This window comes from Heloderma suspectum, chromosome 2 (genome assembly GCF_057233095.1).
Source record: "Heloderma suspectum isolate Gila_16-S chromosome 2, 16-S_ref, whole genome shotgun sequence".
NCBI classification, from domain to species: domain Eukaryota; kingdom Metazoa; phylum Chordata; class Lepidosauria; order Squamata; family Helodermatidae; genus Heloderma; species Heloderma suspectum.
In genome coordinates, this window is record NC_139459.1 from 154,766,221 (window position 1) to 154,787,220 (window position 21,000).

The 21,000-nt window shown below is 44.7% G+C and overlaps 1 protein-coding gene across 5 annotated transcripts; it reads left to right on the forward strand.

The window, feature by feature from the left end:
- The first annotated feature begins 4,592 nt into the window (after nucleotides 1-4,592).
- Nucleotides 4,593-19,947, forward strand: DUSP12 (dual specificity phosphatase 12). Of its 5 annotated transcripts, none has more exons than XM_084835283.1 (7): nucleotides 4,593-4,885; nucleotides 7,526-7,639; nucleotides 7,744-7,862; nucleotides 10,993-11,089; nucleotides 11,555-11,741; nucleotides 12,440-12,606; nucleotides 17,691-19,947. In XM_084835283.1, exons 1-6 carry the CDS (start codon nucleotides 4,629-4,631, stop codon nucleotides 12,599-12,601), a joined length of 936 nt encoding a protein of 311 aa, XP_084691409.1. In that variant the 5' UTR covers nucleotides 4,593-4,628; the 3' UTR covers nucleotides 12,602-12,606; nucleotides 17,691-19,947. The 5 variants fall into 5 exon arrangements, with proteins under 5 accessions (XP_084691409.1, XP_084691410.1, XP_084691411.1 ...); XM_084835284.1 differs by having other exon boundaries at nucleotides 17,836-19,935; XM_084835285.1 differs by lacking the exon at nucleotides 17,691-19,947 and adding an exon at nucleotides 13,732-13,842.
- The last annotated feature ends 1,053 nt before the right edge of the window (nucleotides 19,948-21,000 follow it).

The following is a 21,000-nucleotide window of genomic DNA, read 5'->3' on the forward strand; positions in this document are numbered from 1 at the left end:
AGTAAACAAAGACATCATGTTTCATTAAAAAGAAAACAAGAAAGCTTATTATTTTAAAAATGTTGCTACTGCTTAAAAAAAGGGTTTCTACAGTTACCTTTACCACCAGTTAGGTGCTGTAAGCCTGCTGTATAGGTACCAATTCCTATCTCCAGCTGTAAGCCAATTCCCCTATCAAGCACCAGCTGTTAACTCATAGGCCTAACATGAAGGCTTGAATGGTAGTCTTCTTTCTGATCATGTTTGACTTCCACCTGGAACCTTCAACACTGTTCCCCAGGCTTCTCCTGAAGTCTTCAGCTGAGTCCAGAGCTGCTCAGTCCCCACACCACCCGCACTAAGCTGTCCCTCAGGCGTCAGCTCTCTCCTCTGAAGGCTCCTCCAGGAGTCCCCGTCTCCCTCTTGCAGACCTTCTTTGCCTTCTGCCTCATGTGCTCTTAGCTCAGCTTCCCAGTCTAGTAGCTGCTGCTCCTCTTGGCTGAAGTCTTCTTCAGGCTCCCTAACCTCTCTCATGAAGACACTTCCTCAGGCAACTTTCCAGTCAGATTCCTCCTGATAGACTCTCCTGTCAGACTCTTCACAGCTCCTTATATCTGTTCTAGTCAGAACCCTCCAGCCAATCAGCTTTCGGGTGACCAACATTCTGTCACCCCATCTCTGCGTAAATGTCCGACCAATGGCCATCTTTAGAATCAGATGGTATCAATTTCAGTCCTGTCTTTCATATAAGGAGAATCTGGCTTCATTTTAACCTCCTAGTGGTAATGGTTTGACTTCTCGTAGTGGTAACAGCCAACTTGCCAGCTGGCCAACTTGCTGGCCAACTTGCCAGCACCCCATATTTACAATGTAACTCCGGTCAGGCACAAACCCTAAGTACTATACATACATGTTTCTTTTACTGTTAACCCCTTCAGACCTTCAGTGGTTGAAACAAAACATAACAGTTAAACTTTTACCTCAGTTTTTTCACATGCTATTATAGTTTTTAAAAAATAGCATTTTAGGAGCATACCCCTATAACGCTATTAAGAAAAAAAGATGGCAGGGGGTGGGGGGAGAACATATTTCTGGTCACTACCATTAACTACATTGCTAAATGGCTTTCCTGCTGCGTAGAGTACCAGTATGGCAGCTAAAGCTGACATTTTATATTCTGAGGTATTTAAGCTAAGCCCATTTTAAATCCAGCATTAATGGAAATGTTTGACTTCCTGGATTCACAGCTTATCATTCAACCAAATCTCCACTACAAGTTCAGTTATTTTCTAGACCAACAGTGTCAAAGCATACTGTTTCTTGTTCAAATATATAGGGATGGAACTTTCACTCTGACTGGTTACAGGTCTAGAAACGATGTCTGATGAGATAATCACATGTCTACTATGCAGTTGACTTGAAAGGGGGTGAAATGCACTGCCACCTTGGCAATGACACTGGCCTAGGAAGCTGGGCCGCCCCTCCCTTTGGTATCCTGACAACTTGACCCTGCCTGTAACCATGAGGTGGTGTAATTTCAGATGTGGTGACCTCTTCGCCTAGGCACCCTGGGGCAACATATGGCCTGCTGCCACAATACACTTAACATCTAATGAACTCAGAAGGTCACCCCTGGTTAGTAGTTGGATGGGAGACCACCTGGGAATCAGGCTTCCTGCACTGAGCAGGGGGCTGGACTCGATGGTCTTGTAGGCCCCTTCCAACCCTATGATTCTATGATAAACACAACAAATTATTATTATTATTATATTTCTATACTGCCCCATATCCGAAGCTCTCTCGGTGGTTTACAAAGGCTAAAAACATTAAAAATAAATATGCACAATTTAAAACAAAAAAACACACAGACAGTATACACAGAGAAAAAAATACCTAAAAACAACTTTTGAGCAATCAGCCAAACCATAAAGCAAATCCAGGATCAATTAAAACTCATCACATGCTGCCAAATGCCTGGGAAAAAAGAAAAGCCTTGACCTGGCACTGAAAAGATAAAAATGTTGGTGCCAGGCCAGCCTCATCAGGGAGATCATTCTACAATTGGGGGGCTGCCACTGAGAAGGCCCCTCCCTTGTTGCTGTCTTCCAAGCCTCTCTTGGAGTAGGCACCCAGAGGAGGGTCTTAGATGTAGGGATGGACGAAAGTCCCTTACCTGATCCCGAAGCTTGCTTTGCGGTGGGGGGGAGGTGCTCCGACTCTCTCCCCGAAATTCTGGCTGGGTGGGGAGGCACCCCATCCCTCCCCCCCGAAATTCTGGCCGGGGGGAGGCGCCCCGTCCCTCTGGCCACGAAACCTCCTCTCCTGCTGGGACGCAAATGGCGGCGGCTGTAGCCGCCGCCGTTTGCATCCCTGCAGTCAGCCGTGATAGGCTAAGTAAATGTTTACGTAGCCTATCATGGCTGACTTAAAAAAAAAAAAAAGCGTGTACACAAATGGCGGCGCCCATGGGCGCCGCCATTTGCTTTCCTTGTTTTGGCACGTGTAGGAATTTGCGTTCCTTATTTTGACACGTGTAGTCTACGTAAACATTTACGTAGACTATGGCGAAAATAAGGGGAATGCAGCCAATAGTAGCAAAGGCAACAGTCCAATAGGAATCCGGAATGTTCAGCGTTGAACGAGAAGTCACTATTGGCTGTGGCCCCTTATTGGATGCAGAGCGGCGGTGGTGCACAGTCCCTCGTCATCTCCGTGATGGGGAACGCCCTTTGCCGGTGCACCACCGACTTGGAGAAGAGGCTTCCTGCCTTCTTTTGACCCTGTGTCTGGACCCTCCTCTGGGGCAGAACAGGTAAAGCTGCCCACAGGAAATGATAGACAAACCCAGGATTTAGCGTGTGCTGCACTCAATATGCCAACAAATTTGGAACACTCAACAGTGGCCACAAGACTGGAAAAGGTCAGTTTACATTCCAGTTCCAAAGAAGGGCAACGCCAAAGAGTGTTCAAACTACCGTACAATTGCGCTCCTTTCACATGCCAGCAAGGTTATGCTCAAAATCCTACAAACTAGGCTTCAGCAGTATGTGAACCGAAAACTACCAGAAGTACAAGCTGGGTTTCGAAGAGGCAGAGGAACTAGAGATCAAATCGCCAACATTCGCTGGATCATGGAGAAAGCAAGAGAATTCCAGAAAAACGTCTATTTCTGCTTCATTGACTACGCTAAAGCCTTTGATTGTGTGGATCACAACAAACTGTGGCAAATTCTTAAAGAGATGGGAGTACCAGACCACCTTACCTGTCTCCTGAGAAACCTGTACGAGGGTCAAGAAGCAACAGTAAGAACCAGACATGGAACAACCGAGTGGTTCAAAATTGGGAAAGGAGTACGACAAGGCTGTATATTGTCACCCTGCTTATTTAACTTATATGCAGAGTACATCATGAGAAACGCCGGGTTGGATGAATCAGAGGTCGGAATTAAGATTGCCGGGGGAATTATCAACACCCTCAGATACGCAGACGATACCACCCTTATGGCAGAAAGCGAAGAGGATCTCAAGAGCCTCTTGTTGAGGGTGAAAGTGGAGAGTGCAAAAGCTGGTTTGAAACTCAACATTACAAAAACGAAGATCATGGCATCTGGCCCCTTCACTTCCTGGCATATAGAAGGGGAAGAAATGGAAGCAGTGACAGATTTTATTTTCTTGGGCTCCAAGATCACCGCAGACGGTGACTGTAGCCATGAAATTAAAAGACGCTTGCTCCTTGGGAGGAAAGCTATGGCCAACCTAGACAGCATAGTAAGAAGCAGAGACATCATCTTGCCGACAAAGGTCTTGTCTAATCAAAGCTATGGTTTTCCCAGTAGTAATGTATGGCTGTGAGAGCTGGACTATAAGGAAGGCTGAGCGCCGAAGAATTGATGCTTTTGAACTGTGGTGCTGGAGAAGACTCTTACGAGTCCCCTGGACTGCAAGGAGGTCAAATCAGTCCATCCTAAAGGAAATCAACCCTGAGTGCTCATTGGAAGGACAGATGCTGAAGCTGAAGCTCCAATATTTTGGCCACCTAATGCGAAGAAAAAACTCCCTGGAAAAGACCCTGATGCTGGGAAAGACTGAAGGCAAAAGGAGAAGGGGATGGCAGAGGACGAGATGGCTAGATAGCATCACCGATGCAATGAACATGGACTTGAGCACACTCCGGGAGAGGGCGGAGGACAGGAAGGCCTGGCGTGTTGTGGTCCGTGGGGTCACGAACACGACTGAACAACAAATATCCCTCCCCGCAAAAGGTGGCAGCAAAGACAGGCGTTCATGAGCTTTTTAATCTGATGCCTCATTTCATGTGAAAAAACGAGTTTTTTTTAGTTTTAAACTGAAGCAAAACAAAACAAAAAAATCTATTGGAACCTAGAATTATTTTCTGAAAGTAGAAGTCTCCCTTTTCTACAGACAGCCGCCACTTTCGCCTCGTGGAGGCCAAAAAGGGCTGTCGAAGTGAACGCGGAAGCGAGTAGGGCCACCTTCGTGAGTCTACGGCTACTGAGCGCGGCTCCTCGCCGGCGTGGAGGGCGGAGAGGGCCACGCCGGGGGCGGAGCGGGCGGAGGGCCCGCCCCTCCCTCCGCGCCGGGGCGGGGAGCGGCGCGGCGCGGCCTGCTGGCGTCGCCATCGCCATCGCCATGGTGCCGGTGCTTCCGGGGCTGTACCTGGGCGGCGGCGACCTCGGCCCGCGAGAGCGTGCCGGGGACGCCGCCACGACGGCGCTGCTGCTGCTGGACTCGGAGCCGCCGCCAGACGCCGCCGCTGCGGGGCTGGAGGCGCTGCTGCACGTCCCGGTGCTGGACCAGCCGCAGAGCGACCTGCTGAGCCACCTGGACGCCTGCGCCGCCGTCATCAGCCGCGCGCGGGAGCGGGGCGGGAGCGCCCTGGTGCGATGGTGAGCGCCGAGGGGCCGCTCCGCGGAGCCGCCGGGCGACCCGGCGCGGGCAGTGGCTGCCCGGCACAGGGCCCGTTTCCGGCTCGAATAGAAGGCTTAGGGGGGAAAGGTCCTCCGGGGCGGGCGGCCCAGAGACATCCATGGAGAAATCCAAGGTTTCGGCGCAGCTGTGATTGGACACCGGCCGGTCCATTCAGATACCAGTGGTGCCAGCAAAGACAAGAGTTCCTGCTCTTTCTGACTTGTGTCTGCTGTAATGTGCTTTATTTATTTTTTAAGATCTTAAACATGTAAAAACGCACCGTTATCCACACGCAAGGCAATGAAGCAGAAGGCTTCAGCGTGCAGTTGAGGGCTGGGAAGGCATTTTAACATTTGCTCCAACCTCAGAATTTTTGTGTGTGGGATTTCTGGCTGGAACTCAAAGCCAGCCTCAGCCCACCTTTGACATGCAATATTAACGGGACAATGGACTGTGGGTGCATTAGACTTTCATTGAAATCACTATTTTTTAAATAAGAACTCAAAACATTGGATTTTCCACACAAAACCTGAGGTAGGAACAAAGTAGACATGCTGGGGCCTGATCACAGCTACCATAAAATGTTGCATTTCCTTGTTGATTTCTGTGGGGAGTTTTCACATCTGCTCCTGAGTATATTTAAAAAGGTCTTTTCCAGTGAGAATCTGAGAACTGCCTATACAGACAATAACAGTGCAGTCCTGTACACTCAAAGGAACGTCCTGCTGTGTTCAGTAGGAGTAACTAGGGATGTCAGAGAATTCCGCCACGGATCTCGGTGAGGCCAAATGCCAGTGCATTCGGCCCCCCGAACTCTGTGGCGGAACGGCCTGCCCCCCCGCGGATCCCCCTCGGGACGAGACTTACCTGAGGCGGATGTTCCGGGCAGTGGCGGCTGGTCTTCTGACTGGCCGCCGCCATTTGCAGTCTTGTCGGGCTTTTTTTGGTTTTTTTTAACAAGACATGATAGGCTACATAAAGATTTACATAGCCTATCATGGCTGGGTAAAAAAACAACTGCATATGCAAATGGCGGTGGCTACGGCCGCCGCCATTTGCGTTCCTTATTTTTGGCCGTCTTAGTCTACGTAAATATTTACGTAGACTATGACGGCGAAAATAAAGGGGAATGCAAATAGCATAGCGGGTGCTATTTGCGTCCCTTTTTGATTCGCCGTTTTAGCCTACGGAAGGATTTCCGTAGGCTAAAACGGCGAATCAAAAAGGGACACAAATAGCGCCCGCTACACTATTTGCATTCCCCTTTATTTTCGCCGTCATAGTCTATGTAAATATTTATGTAGACTAAGACGGCCAAAAATAAGGAACGCAAATGGTGGCGGCCGTAGCCGCCACCATTTGCGTACATGGTGTGTTTTTTTTGGGGGGGGGGTTACCCAGAGCCCTCCGCAGCCGGCTTTGGCCTGGGCCTGGCCGGCTGCTCCGCAGAGCTGCCACAGAGCACAGCCGGCAGTGGAGGTTTCCGGGGGGGAGGAACGGAATGCCTCCCCCCCCCCACCATCAACATAATCCGCAGAAAGGTAAGTGACTTTCGTACATCCCTAGGAGTAACTGGGTTTAGGATTGTAACCTAAGAAGCCTTTCCAAGTATTAGCTTTTGGCTGAACTTTCACCATCGGGTTTACTTGTAGATAAATGATAGATTTGTGGCTCACAAATCTCAGTATGTCCAGTCCTAGCCATACTTATAGGATAGGTTGATCAAAGAAATCATTGATTCTTTATTGATTAGATCTGAATAAAATTGCTTTCTTTGTTTTTAGATGATGCTTACAAATGTCACTGCAGGCACTGTTTAAAATAGCTGTTCCCTCCTGTATGTGAAAGATGAGGGGGGAGGTACCTATTTGGAGATGGTACCACCTGCGGTTTTTGGCAGTTAAAACAAAAACATTGCCCCAAATAGATTTTAAGCATTTAATCTAACTGATAATCAACAAAACTTTGCAGCTGTAACGTAGGGTATGGAATTTATTTCCTAATTTCTCCATCTATTTTTTTTTTCCTTTTTCTGTTTTGATCACAGGTTACCAGGTGGTTATGACAAATGACAGGGGATGGTCATCACTTTCATGATCTTCCCTGAAGCACCTGACTTGGCACGATTAGAAATAGACTATTGGATTAGGTAGAGCTTTGGTCCAGTTCAGCAGGACCCTTCCGCTCTTATTTTTGTGTACAAAGCGCCTGGACAAACTTGATTTGAAGAAACCACTGTATATACTGGATTGTTATCAAGCTCTTGTTATCTGTTCATTTCAGTTAGGACCTGAACAGGATAACTTCCCAGTTGATTGTGTCTAAAGTGTATTAGGATGGAGTGGCAGGAGGTAACGAGGGGTCTTGTGATACTAGAGTACAAAATACATACATCTTGCTTCTAAACACACAATAGCAACTAGGGAATTAGGCCTCTTGAAAGGGAAAATTATGATTGATACATTAGTGCGTCTTTGAAAACTGTCATGAGAAGTGTGTGTTTTGTTTTGTACTCTTGAGTACAGAAAGCAGCTCTAGGTAAAAAGATAATTGAAATGGAATGATATTCCTGGTTTTGGGTGTGATCATATTTCATCAGGTTCTTCTTGTCCTTTCAGTCACGCTGGAGTCAGCCGAAGTGTTGCTGTTGTGACTGCCTATTTAATGAAAGCCAACAATTTGCCTTTTGAGGAGGCCTATGCCTTTGTCCAGACCATCAAACCTGATGTCAAGTGCGTATTTTTTTTCCTTGGTAAAAGTTGTTTCCTTTCCTCTTGAGGACTACAGTGTACATTCTCTCTGACATAAGAAGGCTTCTTTTGATTTGTTATTCCAGAATGAATGAAGGCTTTGAGTGGCAACTGCAACTCTATGAAAAAATGGGCTGCAAAGTTGACGTAACCAGTGCTGCTTACAAACAGTATCGTTTGCAAAAGGTTACAGAGAAATATCCTGGTAAGAGAACTAGAATTTTCTATATACAAATACATTAAACTGTACTCGAAATGGTTTTTTGCTCTTTTTTGCCAGTCATGACCCAACTGAAATTGGCAGTAAACAAAACTGTTCTAAATAGCAGTTCTTCAAACAATGGATTCTATTATAGATATATTATTAAATGAACCTTGCATTTTGAAAGCGTGGGTATATGCTGCTACTGAGAATTGCCCCCATCTCTAGAAAGGAGTCTTCCTCTATGCATATAAGAACAGTCCTAATATTTCCTTACTTCAACCTCTTTTTTTTCCTGCTCCTAGTGAAGATTGGATTCCTGCATTGAGCAGGGGGTTGGACTCGATGGCCTTGTAGGCCCCTTCCAACCCTACTATTCTATGATTCTATGATTAGCCTCTGAGAAGAGAAGAGGAGATAAACAAATTGAGAAAGTCACCCAGCAGTTCCTACTTTACTGCATATGCAATTTCTATCCTCACCCAGCTTTCTCTGCCTGGTGATGGCAGAACCTTCTGAATTCTCAGGCAGAGCTGTTCTGTGATGGGCTATGCTTAACATGTGAGTGCAACATGTAGCCAGACTCTTACTCAGGGGTGTGAAGAGGCAATGGACCTCCAGAGTTCAGAATTCTGTTCTATGGGTGCAAAGATCCACAAATTATATCTGGGCTTCATAATCAATAATTATTTCTGCTTGCCTTCAGGAATATAGTAAAAGTACACATGAGCATGCCTTTCTCTTCCCACTGAGCAAGTGCAACACCGTGACCCCTGCCCCTGCCCCCCAGAATAAAGGAGAAAGGACAGATGGAGTGTGGTTATGTGGTCTATTTGACACAGTCCTCTATCTGAAGGAGTACAAGTCTGGTTTAAATATGAAGAACCATACAAGGGAAAACAGAGGCCTTAACGTTGCCCATTATTAATTAGCAGACTGAGCAGGCGCACAGGTCACCTGGTCACAGTTTTCTCCACTGTGGTCAGGTGTAGTGCTTTTTTATTTAAATTATAGTAATTATTTCTAAATTTGCATATATACATACAAATTAACATATGCAAATTTTATGCATAGTTGTGTTGTGCACTCTTGGAGATGCATGAGTGGCCACTCTAGACAGATGAAATTACTCCTCGACAAGTCAGAGTCCCTGAACATCTCTTTTAAGAAATTAAATACTGCCTCCATCTCCCTAGCAAGTAGTAGACTATAACTAGAGAACACAGATGCACTCTCCCCAAAATCCACTACTGGTTTTTCAAAGTTCCCATCAAGCAATGGCTCTATTTAGATCTCAACTCCCCATCCCAATCAATTTTGGAAGGACAACGTTGAGGAAACTGGTACAAAACATCTCTCCCCCCCGCCCCTTCCTGGGGTGGGAAGTTGCATGAGAGAGGCCACCTAGGAGTGCATTCTGCTCCAGAAGGAACTTGCTGGGAGGAGAATATGAGTTTGGGAGCTGGGAAGGGGACTGCAGGGAGACTCTGCTGAGCAGACTCGCAGAAGCAGGAATAACCAATATACAGGCTGCAAAAAACCTTCACCTCTGTGGTGCTATGAATTAATAGGCATGCCAAAGTCCATTGATCTCATTTGTGCATACAGTAAAAGAAATTTGTTTTCAGCTATCACTCCTCCAGAAGACTTCCACAGCCTCCTTGGTGTCAGTTGACAAACAGAAATAAACCAGGGTAGCACCAGCATAGTGCTAAGACCCAACCTCAAGATTCCAGATGACCTTTTTCAGCAGTTTCATATAGCTGTTAAAAAGCATAGGGGATAAAATACAGCCGCAAGGGCCCTCAAAGACCAGGGGCCAAGAAGTAATCCTCAAGCGCCATCTTCTGAAAGCTGTCAGTCATGTGAGATTGGAACCACTTTAACACAATGCGTCCGAGTCCTGTACTGGCCAAATGCTCCTGATGGATACCAGGGTAGATGGAATTCAGTACCAATGAGAGGTCCAGAAGAACCAACGGGGGTGCCCTCTCCCTGTCGAGTTCCTGGTGTAAGTCATCCACCAAGGCAACCAGGGCTATTTCAGTCCCAAAACCTGGCCTAAACCCAGATTGGAAAGGATCCTAATAATCAGTTTCATGCAAGAAAGCCTGGAGTTGAATCGCACCACTCACTCTAGGACCTTGCCCAGAAAATTAATGTTGGAGACTGGCCGATAGTTATCTAAGGTGGGGGAGATTTATTTTTTCCTCCCAAAGTTGGCATTACTACAGCCTCCTTTAGAGGAATTGGGACACAGCCCTCTCCCAAGAAAGCATTTACCACCTTGATCACCGAACTGGCTATAACCAGTATAGACAAGGGTCCAGCAGACAAGTGGTTGGTCTCACTCTTCCAAGCACAGAAAGATCTGAATAAATGCTGCCTTTTATATTTTTAAAAGGAAAGTGGCTGCTGCTTTTGAGGCACAAGCTAGCCTAATGTATCTGCAAAGACCTTTTTGAAATGCTATCTTAAGTCTGTTGCATGTTGCAAATAGGCTTCCATCATGCCCTTTACCATCAACATCTTTCTCTTTCCCTACACCTTTTGTTTAATATCCACCCCAATGAAGAGTTCTGTGAAACTCGAAAGCTAGTTTATTGAACTAATATTGAACTGACAATATTGTAGTTATCTCGGGGGCTTTTTGAATGAAAGCAGGAATTTTTCTTAGGTTTCAGCTGCAGCAGGTTCTTTTTGGCACTGAGTGGGGCAAAAGCTAAATCCTTATTTTCGCTTTTAAAATAACCACATTTTATTGTAAACTTTCCTGAGAATGTAATGAAAAGGGAGCATATAAATACCCACAATGGATTGGATCCAGATTTAGTCACATGCAACAGGGCTAATGGAAATGGACTTCCCCACCCCTCCTCCCCACAGCAGCCTCTCTGGCCTCCCGAAAGTGCTACATAGAGGGTTGGGAGTTCCTGCTGAATGGGGGAAGCTGTGGTTTGGTGGTAGGGATCACCAAAAATGGGGTAGAGGGTCCTTCCATGACCAGAGCCCTTACTCTGGCAGAAGGCAGATCCTGGATCCAACCGAAGAAATACATAAAAGCAGAGTGCTTTGAACGTCCCATAATGCTTATTTGCAAGTTCATGAATCTGCCATTGTTTCCCCTTTTCAGAGCTACAAGACCTGCCACGAGAACTCTTTGCAGTTGATCCAAATGCTGTACATCAAACTCCAAATCATGAACTTATTTACAGGTGTAGGAAGTGCAGGTATGGAGCTCCACAGATATATTTATTAGATTTATATTCTGCTCTATGCTGTGGGATCAGAGTGGCATACAGCAGTTTCCCAAGTTTCTTTGGGGTCTTCTGTTCCCAAGGAGCTTGCAGAATACCATACCATATATGACCAGTCCCAACAGCCATCAGGAGGGCAGTTCTTTCTTTCTGCACAAAGTCACCTGTTGTATGGCTGTGTGAGAAGTGGGATGGTGTGGGCAGTGGGGACTAGAGCCCAGTCTTGGGGATAGCGGTGATGGCCTCTCTGGTTTGGTGAGCTGTTTGATTGTGAGAACCAGCCCATTGTGTTATATATATTTCTCTTTCTCTCAGTTCATATGCTTTAATAAACATCCAAAGAATACAAGAAAACATACATATATCAATTGTTGCTGCTGCCAGATGGGTTTGGTGTTATCTACTCAAATCATTGTCGTCTTTGTTTCCGGAGAATAGGCGTCTGCTCTTTCGAAGTTCGAGCATTTTGTCTCATGATGAAGGCAAAGGACCTGCAGCTTTTGCTCGTAAGAGGCTTTCAGAACATGCCCTTTTTCACTGTGATGGCCGATCCAGTTGTACTTCTTACTTCATTGAGCCTGTACAGTGGATGGAGCCAACATTATTAGGAGTGATGGAAGGACAGGTGAGGGAAACAAACAGTTGCACTCTTAACCTTTGGGAGGATGCCCGCATAGTTCTTGCATTGCAGAAGACTGAACAATAAAGATGTTTTTATAGGTCCTCAAGCTATAATCCCTTGAATGAAATGGCCATGTTTAAGTGTAGTGTATACACCCACCATAGACTTGACTAAGGGTTGAGGTGTGTGTAGCTTGGGGTAAAGGAAGGACCCTCTGCAGTTTGTTTATGTAAGGTGCAATCCTCTGCATGTTTAGACAGAAAAAGGCCTATAATTCCCAGCAAGCCGCAGCCAGTAGGCATTTTTTTCTGTCTAACCATGCATAGGATTGCACCTTTACTTGATTTCCATCCTGCCCAAGTGGGAGAGGACGAGGGCCTAAGTGGCTGAGGAAAGCAGGACAGTGGACTAAATGCAGAAACCTGAGCAAATGATGAGAAAAACTACAGTGGAGTTGAGCACTATGGGCTTAGAAAACCCTCAGAGGGGCTGTGGATAAACTTATATGCATTCTGTTTTTTGGAAGAGAGCAGTTAGGTGACAGGGCTTCAGAGGCTGGGGAACCATAGGGAAAAGAGACCAGGTTTGATGTAACCAGTAGAATCTTCTGAAGCTAGTGATCTGCAACAGTAGTTTAGTTTTAGCTTACCTGTACAGGTGGTAAGAGATGAGGCTGATGCTTGTATCTGGTTCTCTTGCAGCTTTTGTGCCCAAAATGCACATCAAAATTGGGCTCTTTTCACTGGCATGGTGAACAGTGTTCATGTGGCCATTGGGTGACTCCTGCCTTCCAGATTCACAAGAGTCGTGTGGATGAAATGAAAGGGCTGCCCGTTGGGGATCTACAGGCTGTGAGAAAATGATCTTGGTTTGTATCTGTGCAACCTACTCTAGATGGCACAAAGGTTCTGAAGATGGCAGTTAATATAATGCTTTAGGAGTCAGTTGCTTTGCGGTAAAAGGATTCTTTTTCTTGCAGCCTTACAGTAATGGACAAAGCATTTATACAACAGGACTGATTGAACTCCATGCTGGAGCATTTCCTTGGAGTAGTTTTGTATTAGAACATCTTAAGGACTGAACTGGACAATATGAGAAATGCATGATCACATTTCAGGTGTCTTTTTGAAAGAAGAAAGAAAGAGCAGGCTCGGGGGTGGGGGAGATCAGGGTTAGGAGCGGCACATGGTCAGAGGGCGTACACCCTTCTTCCCGTGGTGTGATTTTGATTATAATCCCCCCGCCCCAGCTATTCTTTGCTCTAGGAGTGAGCTGCTGTTAGCACCAGTGCTAGCTTCCATGCTGGAACAAATAGCAGCTGGGCGTGGGGGGATTTTATCAGGACCACAATGGAGGGAGGGAGGGTTAACCCCTTTCCTGTGCACTGCAGTCCAAATCTTGATCAGGCCTCCCTGCACTGCTATTTCTTTTTTAAAAATGAGACATGTGAAATGCAATCATTGCAATTGCTTGCATTGTTTACTTTATTCATTGTTTTGCATTCAAAGGGTTTTCCTAAACAACTGGTTTGGTTTTAATTACTATTAAGGAGGAGTAATTAGAGAGACGCTACATCAGTTAGAATGGCAAAATACAATCTTAAGATGGGAGAGTTTGAAGCAAAATAGAAGGGACTATTTGGGAATACAGAACAGGAGGCAAACAATTACTGATAATACAGCAGTGCCAGCGAGTGTCTTATAGCAATTATCATATCATATGGATTATAACTGAGAAGAGGATTCTCAGAAGAATTGCTTTATAAGTCTCTCTTCTGTCTGAGTAACATTAGGATATATGCTATGGTATCCTAGACAATGAAGTTTTTAGCTATCTGTTGCAAAGCTGACCAGAGTACAGGTAGCCCGCATCTGCTGAGCCACTGAAACTGATCTGACAATAGTATTGAAACAAGGAATTACCATATGCTGTACGTGAACTGCATTTCCAAACGAAAAATGTACTGAAAGATTGGTGTTTGAATTTATCGCAGGGTGTGTGTGGAGCAGCCAGATGGTTAGATTCCAGAGATGATCAATTATCAGACAGAAATTGAGGATATCATAGCATTGTTAGCAAATCTAAAATAAAACAATACATACTAAAAGTGCTTCTATATAGCTTAACTCTTTTGATACTGGGAAGTTTATAAGGGCTGGGCTGTTCACCTCAGCTGTTAAGAGACTTGCCATGTGTAAATTTAAAAAACAACCAATTGTTGATATGTAGATATTTGCAACATGCCTACCATATGAAATTTAATCCATAGGACTCAGTACAGTTCAATTCCTCTTGAGGAATTCTGAAATTAATACACTTAGGGCACAATCTTTTGGCTGCTAGTCAGTGGCTAGACGGCCATAGGATGGGTTGGTTCCCAGGAACTGACCTCCACCCCCTCCTGCCCTGCCTTGTAGGCAGCGCGGATCAGCCCCATGCTCCACGCTTGTAAAGTGAGCATGGAGCAGTGAAAACAGGGCGTTCCTGGGGACGGGCTGGGGCGGGGAGGGTGGAAGTGCCTTTCCGACGTTTCCTGTGCAGCATCCGCCCCCCGACCTCCCGCGGCTAGACAGCCGATTTCGGCTGGCTAGCTGCAAATGCAGGGCAGCTGAAGTGCAGAGGGGATGGTCCCCTCCGCGCTGCTCCTGCCCTGCATGGGATAGGTGGTTGCCTCCAAGTTCGGAGGTGGCCACCTATCTCCATAGGATTGCACCCTCCAAAGCATATTTTCATAATTTCTCTTATTTTGCATAATTTGCTGTTTTTAAAACAAAGACTGAGATTCTTAGGAAGTACAACTTGGCAACCATGCTACATTCTGCAGGGATTTTTTGTACTGCTTTGGAAGTACAGTTTACACAGCCCTGTAGGTTGACATCTGATTCACTGGTGATTCTGCTAGGTTATCCAAAGATCTCCTTTATTTGACTACCTATATGCTTGCCAACAAAAGTTCTCAGGATGGCTTACAATCAAAGAGTAATACATAAAAAATAGAATCATAAAATCTAAATACAGCATAAAAGCCAGCAGTGGAGGATAAAACAATTATAACAAAACTTACAGTTTTGTAACTCGGAAATTTCACAAATCCTAAACTCTATGTCACAAATTGTATAGATCACTACAGAAGAATTTAAGTTAAAAGACCTCTTCACCTCGTGCTTAAGAGACCACAGCAAAGGCACCAGGCTAGCCTCTCTGGGGAGGGCATTCCAAAATGGGGGTGCCACCACTGAGAAGTCCTCCTCCCTGTTAACCACCTGCCTTGCCACATTTCTTGGGAGCACCTGGAGGAGGGCTTCTGAAAAAGAGCTTAGGGTCTAGGTGGGTATATATGGGAGGAGGTGACCTTTTAAGTAACTTGGCCCCAAGCTATTTAGGGCTTTAAAAGTTAAAACCATCACTTTGAATTGTGCCCAGAAATGGACTGGAAGCCAGTGCAAATGGGAAAGCGCTGGCATAATGTGATCATGCCACCCATTTCCAGTTAGTGCAGGCATACTTTGGACTAACTGAAGTTTCAGACAGTTTTCAAGGGCCATGCCATGTACAATGCATTGCAGTAGTCCAAGTAAGAGTTTATGAGCATGTGGATAACCATAGGAAAGTGATCTTTCTCCAGATAGGATGGTATACTAGTGGCAACCATAAGCTGATAAAAAAGCAATTGTAGCCATGGAGGCCACTTGTGCTTCTAGTGACAGTGCTGCAAGCCTTTTCCTTCATTGGGGAAGTGCAGCTCGCTCCAGAGCAGGTTGAACGCCATGTAGCTGGGGAGACAAACCACATCTTCTCTGGACTGAGGCTCATCCAGCCCTTCACTGTGTCCAGGCACTGGTTTAGAACACTGACTGCCTCACCTGGATTCATTGAGAATGAGAGAGAGTTGGATGTCATCTGCATATTGCTGACACCTCAGCCCACATCTCCAGCCTCACCTAGTGATTTCATGGAGATGTTGGACAGTATGGGGGATAAAAGAGAACCTTGTGGCTCACCAAAGCATAACTGCCAAAGGGTACAGCAGTATTCCCCTAGCAACACCTTCTGGAATTGACTATCCAAGTAGGAGTGGAACCACTGCAGAACTTTACAGTACCTAGCTCAGATAGCCTGTCTAGCAGGACACCATGGCCAATAGTATTGAAAGCTGCTTAGAGGCCCAAGAGTACTCCCCGTCTTTCTTTCAGCAATTTTTCATCCCACAGGATGGCCAAAGCAGTTTCAGTTCCAAAACCAGGCCTAAAACCCAATTGAAAAGGATCTAGAAAATCAGTTCCATTTAAATTTGGACTTGAACCACTCATTTAAACAAAACAGGTGTTTGAGCATCTGTATTGTCTAAAAATGAGTACTTTACAATGAATGTAACACAAAATTGACCTCGGTATTTGTAATCTGTAATACTGGAATGGTTTATACAACACAGGGATACCACAGCATTGAAGAAGTTAACACTAGCACATGAGAAAGCAAAATGGATTTAGCTTAATGGGCTAAGTCCTCCCAAAATAGCTATTTTGTGAGGCAGATGCTAGTTCAGGTAATACATTCATCCAAGGGAAATACAGAATTTGTAAGACTATATAATCCCTTTTTAGTTCAGAAATATACAAGATTTGGAACACTTCCTTAAGCAAAATAGAACGGTGTATGTAGACCTTGGTTTTATAAATGTGAATGTTCTATTAGTTCTGCTATGAACCTCTTAAGGTTTTTTTCTGGATGAAATGGCACTTCATCTAGAAGGGGAGGGGAGGAATTTCTAACCCTTTCTCCCCATCAGAATTCCCCCCCTCACTTTTTCACCCATGCAGGAAAAGATACCGGGTCACTCGGCTATCTCTCTCTGGAGAGAAAATCAGTTGGGAGTGATTTTAGTAGACAAATGGTCTATGGGGAAAGGATTGAGCACCCCCTAATTTGTGCTGCTGCTCTGTTCACAGTCTATCCCCCGTCACTGCATTAAAGTCAGTCAAACAAACAAGCACCATTCACTGTAGAGTAATCGCCTTCAGGTGTCTTCTGCATCTATTCTGACTGCGGTAACTTTTCCCAGTCAGCTTGACAACACATCTCACACCAGGTTTAGGGCACCATTTAGGATTATGTTCTGTGATGGACATGATCAATAAATGATCAAGGCACAGTCATTTATTGTATCTAGAAAAAAATTATCTAGTAATGTGTCCAGTTGATGTGGGGGTAGTCAAAATTGTGTATTACTACAACACGCTCCTTTTGACTGCCTCCCCAGTTTCTTTCACCTTCTCAAGATGTTCCTCAGGGAAGGGGAAACATGTTAGTAGGGCAATAGTCGGTCCCCAGTACTAAATTAATTTTGAAGCTGGAATTCTCACTCGCAGTAATTCTGTGGAGGAATGTGTTCCTCCTACATTTTCTGGTTTATTGGACTTTATCCCCCCCCCCCCCGAATACAAAGCAATACCACCTCTAATATGCTCCTCTCTGTCCTTTACATAGATTTTGGATTCATTGTTCCTTTCTTGCACCAGTTTTCTGATATGCCCATTATCTCTGTGTTCCCATTTAACATCAAGTACTTTTAATTCTACCATTTAGGCCTTGAGGCTTCTAGCATTAGCATTTACTCTGTGTACTTCTCCAAATGTTCTTTGCATGTGCATTTTCCCCTAAGCCTGTAGTCTCTTTAAATGGCTGTTATGCCCTTCTATATGCCTGTTTAAATGACCTAGAATATTTAGAACACCATGCCTCAGGGATGAGTTAACCAGAAGTGAATGCTTCTCAGCTCCTGTCAGTTTTCCCAAGAAGTCAAGTTTGAAAGGTATTCTGCAACCTTTTTGAGATTGTGGCCCAGGAGTCTAGTTCCACTCCAGTTCAAGTGAAGTCCATATCTCTTGCATAGGCTCATCTTTCCCCAAAAGTTTTTCCTGGTACCTAATAAATCCAAACCTTTCCTTCCAGTACCACCACCTCATCCACAGCATGAACATCTTAAGCGCCCTTTGTCTGGCTGGCTACAGGTGGAACAGGTAACATTTCTGAAATGTTACCTGGCAGTTCTCAGCTATCAACATCATACCTAACAACCTAATTTTTTTTCTCCCAGGAACTCATGACTAAATTTCCCAGTGTTACTGGTACTGACATGCACCACCCCCTACACTGTCTATTAGCCCATTTACGTGGTATGATTCACCAGAAATTCACAAATTTTGCATCCCTTTGCTTCAACTGAAGATGCCTTCACAGGAGACAGAAGAAGAAATATTTTGGAATGATTGCCAAATGTGGCACCTGCCACTCTTGCCAGAAGGTTTCACCGTAACAAGGTGGTACATTCTTTCCAAGAAAATTTCTACTCCATGATTTTCTACTTCAAATGGTCAGTTCAGCTCAAATACACCTTAAGAAATGTGTACATGACATATTTTTCAGTAACTCTCCACTTCGCTCCCATATTATAGGCTTTTCGCTCCATTCAGCAGTGACAGTTTAATGCTTTCTTAACAATCTGAAATACTGTAAGAAAAGTGATAGTGGAAAAGAATCCAATCTAAATATGCCCAGATGCAGCAGCCACAGCTGCCTGAAAATACTTGTAGGAAACATTTGGCTCAGTCAGGACCATGCCGGTGGGAAATGTAGACCCCGCTATCTTTCAAATAGCCGGGGGGCGTTACGGCTGATAAACCCATGTAGCCCCAACATGTTAGTCCATTATATTAATTGCTGGTTGTAGTTATATTGTTTGTTGCCTCTTAGTTTTTTGTTGTGATGATCAATTGCTTATTTTAACATTGTAATGTTTGTATATCACCCTGGAATCCATTTTTCAGTGAAGAGCAGTCTAGAACATTTTTAAATTAAAACATAAAATAGAGGAGGAACCTGGTACATCTGTTTGCCTGATTCCTCACCCAGGTAGATATACATGCATTGAAGCCCAAGTCCTTGCCAATATGCTCCCTTCCTGGATTGGGGCAATTGTACTTAACTCCTCTTGAGAAATGAATGAAGTACTGCTGATTGAAATTCTTGAAAATGCTCATTTTGTTATTCACAGTAAGGAAGAAAAAGTGCAAGATAAAATGTGCACTGATGGAGGATGTGGTAACTCATGTGATGCTTCTTAGGGAAAAGTGAAAATCCAGGAAGGCAGTCTAGTTAAGGACCCATCCAACAGTATCCCCTCCCCAGTACAATGTTCTGTTGATTTCCAACAGCTTCTGTGGTTTCTTCCTTGGCCAAGAGCCATGTCTATGCTGTCATTCCCCAGGTTTTGCAAGCCTGGCATGGGTTCCCTGTCAGGCTGGGGGTTGGAGATGGTGGGGCAGTGTTTCCCCCAGAAGAGGAAGGCCCAACGATGGCCTGGTGTGTGCAATGTATGAGGGCACCCCATTCCTAATAAAGTTGACAAAGTTTATGGTATTGATCATAAAATGGCTGGGAAGTCAAGATTTTAAGCTCCAGATGTCAAGTTCTTGTATCCTCCCATGTTTGAATTTTGGGGAAGAAGTAATTTATGTCCTATATCAGATTGTGTGGTGTAAATTGAAATTGGATCAAATTGTGATATTGTTATTTAAATAATCCTGCCCTGCTAAAAACAAACAAGGTATTGATTGAGAATTTGTTATTAACAGTAAACATTACGGTTGCAAGATACTGAAAAGCTAAGGGCCCTTTTTCAGTGTTAGAGTGGATGGGGAAAGGGCTGAGTTCAGTGGAAATGGACAAACTAATCAGCTTGCTGGAAATGCAGGAAGGAAGGATTAATTCTGATAGGTGAATAAAAAGGTGAGAACCCTTTGTTCAGCATTGGAATGTTTAATGCGAACTCTCTTTTATAAGATTGGATATTCTGCCCGTTTGGTAATTACATTATTGGTGACCATGTAGGATCTTCTGCAGGTAATGGTGTCCTCCTGCAGATCTTAATAACTGGGCAGGTTAATGCTGAGAAAGGTGATCCCTTAGATATCCAGGTCCTAAGCTGTTCAGGGATTTACAGGTTAAACCCAACACCTTGAACTGAGCTGGAATGCAGTTGGCAAGCAATGCAGGTCTTTCAAGAAAGATACAAGTAATGTGGTCCCATATATATTGACAGTAATTTAATGTGTTACACTGATGATGGTGACTGTATCCTGGTTTTTTCTTACATTCATGTGTGTATATTTTTCATTTTAAATTAAAGCATACTTTTAAAAAGAACTTGCATTAGAATAAATCATCTGGCACAGGTGGTCTTACAGTAGAAAATTATAACACATTTACTGAAGCACTAGCAAGACTATTGTTCATAATAAATAAGTACACAAAGTTTTACCTAAATCCTGGGAGGTGGTACAAATGATAGTAATTCCAAACTGTTTAAAGACCATTCATTATCAGAGTTGAATGGGCCCATCCCTTTATTCAACAATGATTTTGAAATATGGGCCTCAATAATCACATCCAGACTGAATAATCTAATTTCATCAGATATTGAAAGGGCACTGCTGCCTCCCTCCAGCTGCTTCCCGTTCTGCTTCTGTCAGTAACTGGTGCTGTCATTTCTGGGTGATGGGTTATGCAGCCTTCACTGTAGGGTCAGACGAGTGCTGAGCCACACTGGTAATATTGTAAGTATAAATCTTACCATGAGTTAAGAAATTGTCATGGACCGGCACCCTGAACCATCATCCTCAGAGGATTCCAACCCCTCATCCTCAGAAGAGGCTCTGGAATAAGTAAAAGAAGACTCAGCCGCAGAAAGGCATCACAAGGCTTCTCTCTCTCCAGAACCCAGTTCTCCACGGGAACTCTGGGGGTGGCTGCCCTTTGTTCAAGGTAGGCTCCATTATAGTCCTCAGGCTGAGGACTCAGGCCATGAAGATACTAGCATGCCACAATCACTTCCATGTCACTGCAGCTTGAGGCTGCTAAAAGAGACCAGGCCCCATTAAGGGTCAAAGCCTCAGTAGAGGTTATGGCAGAGCTAGCTTCCTATTTAAACCTCCGTCTTGCTGTAATCTTCATTGGAGTAACATACAGACAATCCCCTCTGGCTTCCAGCCCCACTTGGAACTCTCAGTGGTGCCGATCTCTTTCAGCTTCGATTCCTGGGAAACCCGATTCAGCCTGATCCCTGCTCAAGATCTGTTTCCTACCAGAACCCTGTGTCAGGGTGGAAACTGAGCCCATAGAGCCCCAGAGCAGTTCTGATTCTGAGGAGGAATAGCAATCTGTGGGAGAGGAGCCAGCTTATCCCTCACAGGCACAGCAGCTG

Coding starts and splice junctions, on each gene's coding strand:
- DUSP12 (XM_084835283.1), top strand. CDS start 4,629: ATGGTGCCGGTGCTTCCGGGGCTGTACCTGGGCGGCGGCGACCTCGGC. Junction 7,640..7,743: donor ACCATCAAACCTGATGTCAA/GTGCGTATTTTT, acceptor TTGTTATTCCAG/AATGAATGAAGGCTTTGAGT. Junction 7,863..10,992: donor GGTTACAGAGAAATATCCTG/GTAAGAGAACTA, acceptor TCCCCTTTTCAG/AGCTACAAGACCTGCCACGA.